At 40.7% G+C, this 9,938-nt stretch overlaps 1 protein-coding gene across 1 annotated transcript; it reads left to right on the plus strand.

Moving 5' to 3' along the window:
• Window positions 1-1,039: 1,039 nt before the first annotated feature.
• Window positions 1,040-9,424, plus strand: LOC149138561 (cytochrome P450 71AU50-like). Its single transcript, XM_089450394.1, has 4 exons — window positions 1,040-1,454; window positions 6,721-6,789; window positions 6,890-7,281; window positions 8,798-9,424. The coding sequence occupies exons 1-4, from the start codon at window positions 1,040-1,042 to the stop codon at window positions 9,422-9,424; spliced, it is 1,503 nt and encodes a 500-aa protein (XP_089306520.1).
• Window positions 9,425-9,938: the final 514 nt, after the last annotated feature.

Consider the following 9,938-nt stretch of genomic DNA (forward strand, 5'->3'; position numbering starts at 1 on the left):
AATTGGTCATGATAGTTTGAAGACGCATTGATAGGAGGATTCCAAAATCCCCTAAATAATGGTCATGTTTGGTCTTCAGTCAGTGTCTTGAGCTGAGGCTAATGCTTCCTTATATAGGAGGAGCCCTCTGAGTGTTGATCAAGCTTTTTATTCTTTCCCATCCCCAAAGTGAAGTATCATATCCCACAAAATCTTCATGATATGATACAAAGTGGAGATTCCAACTGGGGGAACCCACAAAAGCCATAATGTATGTACTAAAAAGTTATATAGAGTAGATATTCATTTACAAAAGATATCATATATGTACCTTTTATCTTCATCAGTATGGATGTTAGGGAAAACATCACATGAAAAAAAAATGGGCATGGCTTACAAAGTTTTTGAACAAAATCAATACACATGTTTTGTTTGATACTAGAGTCGTAGACCAGGAATTTAATCCACAACCTAATTGGGAAATACCAAACATTGAGATGGAAAAGATATATAAACTCCCAGTTTTTCAGTTCCCCGCTGCTACACTGTTCTGATGTAATAGTGACATAGTTTGTTTAAGCGGTTTGGGGATGATTTGTTCCTTCAATCGGGTAAGTATGACACTTTTGAAATAATTATAGCTGTAATAGTGATAATCTATCTTTAGAAATTACCGATTATCTTAGTTCTGATTTCCAACAAAAAATATCGTGATTTACATATTCCATATTTCGTAAAGGTTGAGATATGATTCTGCGCAGATATTTGCAACCTTTACAAGACATGCAGAGAGACCAGTGGCAGGATTAATGGAGGCCCAAAGTCTACCTCGCGTGCAGAGAGAATCGTGGAAGGTGATTTCCGGGCTCCAACTGGACCATAATTTCACGTGTGTTGACTATGACCATACCCCCATCCTGTAAGTAATGAGAGCCAAATTCTTTTACCTGACGTCTATGCATGTTCGACCAGCCTATAAGTATTTCCCCCACTCTACAGAAAAATATGTCCAGTAATTCATTGGGTTGGAAGTAGTGAGCGTGCACAGCTTAGATTGATCATGGCGACGGAGTTGGGTTTTCACCAGTTCCCAGTTTCGCGGAACGTAGGTAATCACTTTGATATTAAACTACTCAGTGCTTTTATCTTTGTATTGACAGTGGCGGCATGGAGTTTCTTTTACAGGGGGAGGAATGGAAAATCTGGTAGCATGCCTAAGGGGAGGCTGCCCCCGGGGCCGTTTCCGTTGCCCATCATCGGCAACCTTCACCTGCTGGGAGACCTTCCCCACCGCGCTCTGGCGGCGCTATCTAAGAAATACGGGCCTCTCATGTCTCTCCGCCTCGGCTCCGCCCTCACCTTGGTCGTCTCCTCTCCAGATATGGCCAAGGAGTTTCTCAAGACCAATGACCGCATTTTTGCCAGCAGGTCTCCATCCGCCGCTGCAAAATACTTGACCTATAATTCCTCGGATTGTTGGAACTACTACACACCTACATGCAGACTCTTAGTTAGAGCATGTGACTGCATGCAAGATTCCTTTTGCATGTTGGAACTACTACACATCTACATGCGGACTTTTAGTTAGAGCATGGGATTGCATGCAAAATTCCTTTTGCATGATTTACTCCTTGATTTTCTCCTTCTTTAACTCCGCAACTGACTAGTTATCTCCGGAACTTGTTGTAGGTGTTGAGTCTTCTCATTGATCACCACTATAGTCATTACCTTGGGATCTTCACCCAGTAATGCTATATCATGAGCATTGTAACATAATTTTCTACAGAATCATTATTTTCTTCTTTCGATTTTCTTTTAGTGTTTTTGCTCTGCAAAGCTGTGTGTTCAACCTTTACTAGCTAGATTCATCTGTGTAGGTTTTCTAACACATTTACATGGTATCAGAGCCCACAGGTTGCTAGATAAAAGGCGCACCAATACTCTATTTTTCAAGTATTACAGCTTGGAGATCGAAGATTGACAGAAAAATGGAGTTTCCCAAAGCATCGATCCTAACACCGTACAACTATCATGAATGGAAGGACCAAATGGCTCGATACCTTCGTCATAAAGGGTTGTACAGGATTACCATGGCTACAGAAGTGGAACCCACTTCAGCCATAGAGAAATCCAAGTACCTCAACCATATGGATGAGGCCCACGGATCCATATGCATGTGCATCTCTCCAGAGTTGCAGTTTCATCTATCTCCCTGCAATACTCCCAATGAGATTTGGAAAAAGGTTGAAGAGCTCTACGAGAAATAGGATGAGATGAAAGGACATCTGCTCGAAGTGGAGCTACTATCATTAGATCCACGGAACTATGACAGAATTCAAGATTTCTTCACCAAATATAATGATTTATTGCTGCAACTCAAGGGTTGTGGAATTGACAAATCCAAGGAGGAGAGTCGCCAAGTTCTCTCTATTATGTCAAAGCTCGGACCGGAATACTCCATCTTTGTGTCTACATTTCATTCAGTAAGGCTCGCAACAGGTAAATCCTACACTATGCCTTCTCTCAAAGAATTTATGGAGTCTCTTATTTTTGAGCAAGATAAAATCATTGGCATGGGGAAAATCAAACCTCCAAAAGCACATGCACTTGCTGTGCATGATGGCAGCCACAATAAAAATCACAGATTTGATTCAAATCAGAAAAATCAGCAGCAAAAAGACAAAGGAAAAGCACATTCCCATCCAAAGAAGGAAGGGTACACCAAGCCCTTCAATGACTCCTCTGGCTCGAGAAATGAGAAAGGGAAGAAAGGAAACAGATGCACCTACTGTCAAAGAGGATTCCATCCAGAATCCTCTTGCATGAAGAAACAAATTGACCAAATGGCAGAAATCCTTCAGAAGCACAACCTTGGGGACCACATCCCTCAGGGCGCCAAGAAGAAAACTGAGGATCCGCCACACGGGAAAGGTAACAATTTTCATGCTTTAGTTGCAATTAATTCTTCTCCTGATGCATGGATTATAGATTCTGGTGCATCACATCATATGGCTGCTGCAAAGGAAGTCTATTCCTCTTTGGATGCATGCAAAGGACCTCCCATCCTCATGGGAGATGACTCACCTATTGAGGTCACCGGAAAAGGTAGAGTGGAACTTTTACACGGAAGCTTTGAAGATGTGCTTCATGTTCCAAAACTTTCGGTAAACCTGCTTTCAGTTTATCAGATCACTCATTCCGGCACCGGAAAGAGAGTGGAATTCACTCCAGATGCAGTGAACATATATGATCTACATAGCAATGCCAAAATTGCAACTAGTGAGTTAAACAATGGAGCCAGACTTTATACATTTTCTGAATTTATTGAATCTGAATCCTCCTTATTGCTTACACATGCTGATGATAGTAGTAGGCTTCGGCACGAGAGGTTTGGTCACTTAAATTACAGGTATATGTAGCAGCTAAGCAAGAATGAGATGGTGGAAGGCTTGCCAAATATCAGTTTCTCCAAAGGAGTTTGTGAAGGGTGTGTTCTTGGCAAACATCCCAGAGAAAAGTTTGACACCGGCAAGACTCACAGAGCATCCTCTCCTCTAGATCTGATCCATAGTGATCTCATGGGACCTTTTCCTCATCCTTCCATCAACAAAGCAAGGTATGTGCTTAAATTTATTGATGATTCCTCACGGTATACTTGGGTGTATCTTCTCAGGAACTAATCTGAAGTTTTTGAGCACTTTGAAGATTTCAAAGCACTAGTTGAGACACAGTGAGAGAGAAAGATCAAAGCCCTCCGTACAGACGATGGGGGCGAATATGTTAACACAGCACTTCAGAACCTTTGCCTTTAGTCTGGCATACAGTTGCAGAATACAGTTCCATACACTCCGTAGCAGAACGAAGTTGCTGAGAGAAAGAATCGATCTCTCAAAGAGATGGCTTCCTGCATGTCGCATGCCAAGTCACTGCCTCATAAGCTTTGGGCCGAAGCACTTAATTGTGCTAACTACATCCAGAACAGATCTCCTCATAGGTCTATCAAGGACCAGACCCCCTTTGAGGCTTGGAGCGGCACTAAACCAGAGGTCACTCACCTCCGTGTTTTCGGCTCTCGAGCATGGGCCCGGATTCCCTCTGAAAAGAGGAAAGCTCTTGATCCACAGAGCATTGAGTGCATATTTGTTGGATACCTTGATGGTGTGAAGGGATATCGACTCCTGATTCCCTCTACGGACAAGCTCATCATTGAGCAAAGTGTCAAATTTGAGGAAAGTCTCTCGCATGCACCTCAAGCGCCGTATGTAGACACTTTTTATCTACCTCATGTCCGAGATGATGACTCAATGCATTCAGATGCTGATACAGATCATGCAGATGCCGAGGAAGAGCATGCAGATGCAAAGAAAAAGTCTTCAGATACAAATCTAGTGCATGAAAATGATGATCCACATCCAAGCCCAGATCGGGCTTCCAGCAGTGAATCATATTCCCCTGTCATAAATCAGAGAACAAGGAGCTTACATGAGATATATGCACAAGACCAACCAACTGCTAGAAATGGTCTTGTGGGGGATAATTCTGATCTACAGAGGACTAGCTCAGAGTTTATTGAGCCTCCTCTTGTCCTCACTGCCACTGAACCATCACCCTCCTAGCATTGTCATTTGGTTCAGTCTTCTGATCCACAGTCTTATGCTGAGGCTGCTGGGCATCCATCTTGGGAGTCCGCCATGGAGGAGGAGTATAACTCCCTCCTCGAGAACCAGACTTGGGATCTGGTCCCCCTTCCTTCAGGAAGGAAACTTTTCCGATGCAAATGGGTCTACAGGACCAAGAGTGCTGCAGATGGGAAAATCACTAGACGGAAAGTAAGGCTAGTAGCCAAAGGCTTCCAACAAGTGCATGGCATTGATTATGACGAGACCTTTGCTCCAGTAGCAAAGATGGATTCCATACGCCTTACACTTGCCATTGCGGCTGCCCAACGGTGGGAAGTACATCAGATGGATGTGAAGAATGCGTTTCTTCACGGAGACCTATCTGAGGAGATCTACATGGAGCAGCCACATGGTTTCATTCATGATTCATCTTTGGTCTGCAGACTGAAGAAATCTCTCTACGGCCTTAAGCAAGCCCCGAGAGCTTGGTACGCGAAGATGGATTCTTTTCTCTTATCACAAAACTTTGAAAGATGTAAGTCTGATCCGAATGTTTACATGCTTAGGACACATGATTCTCTTCTTATCTTAGTTTTGTATGTAGATGATCTCCTAATCACTGGCAGCTCGGCTTCAGCCATTGCTACGGTCAAGAGGGCCTTGCATGATATGTTCTTGATGATGGACATGTGTCCATTACACTTCTCTCTTGGTCTTGAGATCAGCCAGAATGCCACAGTGATCAAACTCTCTCAGGCTAAGTATGCACGGGATCTCCTCGAGAGATTTCGCATGACTGACTGCAAGCCAGCACCGACTCCTTTTCTGTCTGGGGTTCGCCTTGAGGATGGAGGTGACACTCTATTAGTTGACAGCACTCTCTACCGACAGCTAGTGGGGAGCTTATTGTACCTCACCCACTCCAGACCAGATCTCTCATATGCAGTAGGGGCAGTTTCCAGATACATGCAGGAGCCGCATGAGCTACACTGGAATGCTACCAAGCGCATCCTCCGATATGTGTAGGGCACCATCACCTTCGGGATTCACTATGCAGCAGGCACTGCATTGAATCTCCTTGGCTTCACAGATTCTGATTGGGCAGGAGACAACATTGATCGCAAGTCCACCTTTGGATATTCACTCAGTCTAGGATCTGGCCCTATCTGTTGGTCGAGCAAGAAGCAGGCTGCTATTGCTCTCTCTTCAGCTAAGGCTGAGTACCGAGGAGTAGTCAACATCACCATTTAGGCTTTGTGGCTACAACACTTCCTCACTGAGTTGGGCGTCCAGTTCCACCAGCCCATTGTCATTTGGTGTGACAACCAAAGCACTCTCAAATTTTGTAGGGATCCAGTACAGCGGCAGCGGACGAAGCACATAGAGATCCAAATGCACTACATCAGAGACTTAGTACATGATCGGGTCATTGATTTGTAGTTCTGTCCTTCAGCAGAACAGACTGTAGACATCTTCACTAAGACATTCACTGAGCAAAAGTTTCGCTCTTTGCATGATCGTCTTGGAGTGAAGGACACGATTGCTTAGCAACTGTATTTTTCTTCCTCTTCTCTTTTGATTACATTGTATTTTGAGGGGGGTTTTTTCCCACCCTCTTTACTCAATTTTAGTACAAGTTGCACTGTATTTTGGGTGACCTTTGGCCTTAGTGGCCAGGGCCCATTTTCTATTTTTCCCCATAGTGGTGTTCAGGGGGGGTGTTGGAACTACTACACACCTACATGCAGAGTCTTAGTTAGAGCATGTGACTGCATGCAAGATTCCTTTTTCATGTTGGAACTACTACACATCTACATGCAGACTTTTAGTTAGAGCATGGGATTTCATGCAAAATTCCTTTTACATGATTTACTCCTTGATTTGCTCCTTCTTTAACTCCACAACTGACTAGTTATCTCCGGAACTTGTTGTAGATGTTGAGTCTTCTCATTGATCACCACTATAGTCATTACCTTGGGATCTTCACCCAGTAATGCTATATCATGAGCATTGTAACATAATTTTCTATAGAATCATTCTTTTCTTCTTTCGATTTTCTTTTAGTGTTTTTTCTCTGCAAAGCTGTGTGTTCAACCTTTACTAGCTAGATTCATCTGTGCAGGTTTTCTAACACATTTACACGGATGTGGTCTTTGCTCCGTTAGGACCTTACTGGAGGCAGATGCGCCAGGTCTGTGTTTCACAGGTGCTCCACTCTAAGCGCATAGAATACTTCTGCTACATAAGAGAAGAGGAAGTCTCTGCCATGATTCGCTCTCTTCTGAGTTTAGTTCATCGGCCTGTGAACATTACCAAGATCGTGTCAGGTCTGGTGACTGATATAATGTGCAGGATGGCCTTCGGTAGAAAATATAGTGACCAGGACATAATTGGCAACATAGGGTTGGTATCAATGGTGAAAGAAATTGTTGAATTGTCTGGTTCTTTTAACATTGAAGACTACATATCATACTTGGCCTGGATGGATCTCCAAGGCTTCAGCCGTCGCTTCAAGAAAGTAAGGAAGTCGGAGGACGATTTCTTAGAGAAAGTAATTGATGATCACGCTGCGCAGAATGACGCCAACGCTCCACAAGATCTTGTGGATGTTTTAATTGCAGCCTCGGTCGATAAAAATGCAGCGTTCCAACCTTCACGAGATAATATTAAAGCCGTTCTTCTGGTAAGTATATTTGGCTTGAAATTCATCTTCTCCCATTGGGGTTAGGTTACTTTTTACCTTTGCTTTTTTATTTTGGAATTATTTTAGTGTGGTTTTTTTAATTGGGATTATGAATTATATTGGATAGTGTTAGATCTGAGATTTTTGTGATCTATAATGTAGATAAGTGTTTTTAGGATTAATCATATTTTCAAGATTGGGTACATCTTTTGAACCAACTAATGTGGTTCATATCCAATCTTGAAAATATGATTAATCCAAAAAACATTTATCTATATATTGGATAGTTTTAAATGTCAAAAAATATTGGCAAAAATAATTGATGTTTGGAACTATACAGTGTGATTTATCATTTTATGGGTAAGATAAACATTATTGAAGATGAACCATAATATATAGTTAGAAATGTCAAAAAAATATTGGCAAAAATAATTTCAATGTGATGGATGGGAAGGGATAATATTAAAGTTGTTATTGTGGTAAGTATGTTGATTTGAAATTCTTCTTCATGATCCAGATTTATTGTGGTTTGTCATTTTATCCCAAAGATGAACCATACTAGTTGGTTTAAAATATTGACAAAAATAATTTTCATGTGTTAAAGATATTATTAAAGAAGCTATTCTAATAAATATGTTGATTTGAAATTCTTCTTCCCCAACCAGATTATTTTGCCGATGTTTCAAATCATCCACTGTGATTCATAATTTTAGTGTGATGGATTTAGAAGAGATAATATTAAAGCTGTTAAAGATAATATTAAAGTCGTTATTCTAGTAAATATGTTGGTTTGAAATTCTTCTTCCTAATCCAGATTATTTGGCCAATGTTTTGAACCATCTAATATAATTCATCATTTTATCCCAAAAATGAACCATACTAAATGGTTCTTTGACAAAAATAATTTCAATGTGATAGATCGAGAAGAAATAATATTAAAACTGTTATGGTAAGTATGTTAATTTGAAATTTATCTCCCTGATCTATCCTATTGAATTTTATTTTTTTCAATTTACAACATTTTATCCCAAAAATGAACAATACTAGATAGTTTTTTTACAAAAATAATTGCAATGTAATAAATTCAGAAAAAATAATATTAAAACTGTTATGGTAAGTATGTTAATATGAAATTTATCGCCTTCTATCATATTGAGATTATTTCGTCAATTTCTCAAACCATCTAATACGATTCATTATTAATCATTTTATCTGGAAAATGAATCACACTAACAGGTTTAGGGTTTAGAATGTTTCAAAAAAATTGGTCAGCTAAAATAATAATTTCAATATGATGAGCAAAACTATGCACTAAGTCTTCCTTGATTCTTAAGAATAACACAGGGAGTATATATAATATGATGGACAAGAAAATAAATTTCAAATGAATCCTAATCACAAAGAAACCTTCATTCTAAAGTATGTTGATTTTGGATATATTATTTCATCAATTATTCCAATGGTTTCCGATAATTCAATAATTGTGACCCCGAACTTATGTTTACAATGGTGACAGGATATGTTGGCCGGTGGCACGGACACGTATTCTACAAGCATAGACTGGACAATGGCCGAACTAGTGAAGAACCCACCAGTGATGAAGAAGCTTCAGGGCGAGTTGGAACGTGTAGTTGGATTCGATCGCATGGTAAGCGAGTCTGACCTGCCTAGTCTCGTTTACTTACAAGCTGTGATGAAAGAAACGTTTCGACTCCATCCACCGGGGCCGTTTGGGGTTCCCCACGCTTCTGTGGAGGACTGCACTATATTGGGTTATCAAATCCCCAAGGGAACTCGCGTTCTGGTGAACCTTTGGGAGATTGCAACGAACCCTGAGTCATGGGGGGAGGATGCAGATACTTTCAATCCAGAGAGATTTATGGAAGCTGGTTCCATAGATTCTAGAATTCAGAACTTTGAGTGGCTTCCGTTTGGAGGAGGCAGGAGAGGATGTCCAGGACAGCAACTGGGAACTCTTGTTGTCGAGTTTGCGGTGGCGCAACTCGTGCACTGTTTCAATTGGAAGCTTCCTGAGGGCATGGATGTGAAGGACCTGGACATGACTGAAAAGTATGAATTTACAATGCCCAGATCCCACAAACTCTTTGCGGTTCCAACTACTCGATTTGCCGTAGCAGTGTAATTACGTATGTATCATATTTGTATTGCCAACTGGTCACATTACGTTGTGTGGGAGTAAAATAAAAACAGCAGACCATGTAGAAGCTGTTGAAATAAAGCCCTGGTCTTGTAGAAACTTCTTACCAGACGGGACATTATACTTTATAGTGTTTAATAGCTTGGTTATTAATTACGTAGATGTTAGGAATTTTTACTTAATTCCAAAGATGTGATTTTCATTTTCTGCTCTAGAGCTGTGAATTTCTGTGACCAATTCGCTGCGACCAGAATTGAAAAACCTGTAACTGAGTTTCGAGTCACTGATATAACAGGATTATACCGGATATCTTATAATATCCTCCTTGTCAGTAATACATTCACACGGAATATTGTTGAATTAAAATCTTACCATGAATCAGATCGTTGGATAGGAACAAGTAGTGGCGAAAAGTAGAAATAGTGGAAAAGTAGAAATTTGTAAAGATTTATCTTTAATATGGATTTGATATGAGTGGAAAGGTTTTTATTTTCTTCCC

Source organism: Pinus tabuliformis, chromosome X, assembly GCF_031772625.1.
Source record: "Pinus tabuliformis cultivar Carrire ecotype Pingquan chromosome X, CPIR1, whole genome shotgun sequence".
NCBI lineage: Eukaryota > Viridiplantae > Streptophyta > Pinopsida > Pinales > Pinaceae > Pinus > Pinus tabuliformis.

What these genes read in the sequence shown, in the direction of transcription:
- LOC149138561 (XM_089450394.1), top strand. Translation starts at nt 1,040, where the DNA reads ATGGCGACGGAGTTGGGTTTTCACCAGTTCCCAGTTTCGCGGAACGTA. An exon ending in GACCTATAATTCCTCGGATT is followed by an intron (nt 1,455 to 6,720) that starts GTTGGAACTACT and finishes TCATCTGTGCAG; the next exon opens with GTTTTCTAACACATTTACAC. An exon ending in ACTGGAGGCAGATGCGCCAG is followed by an intron (nt 6,790 to 6,889) that starts GTCTGTGTTTCA and finishes TTCTGAGTTTAG; the next exon opens with TTCATCGGCCTGTGAACATT.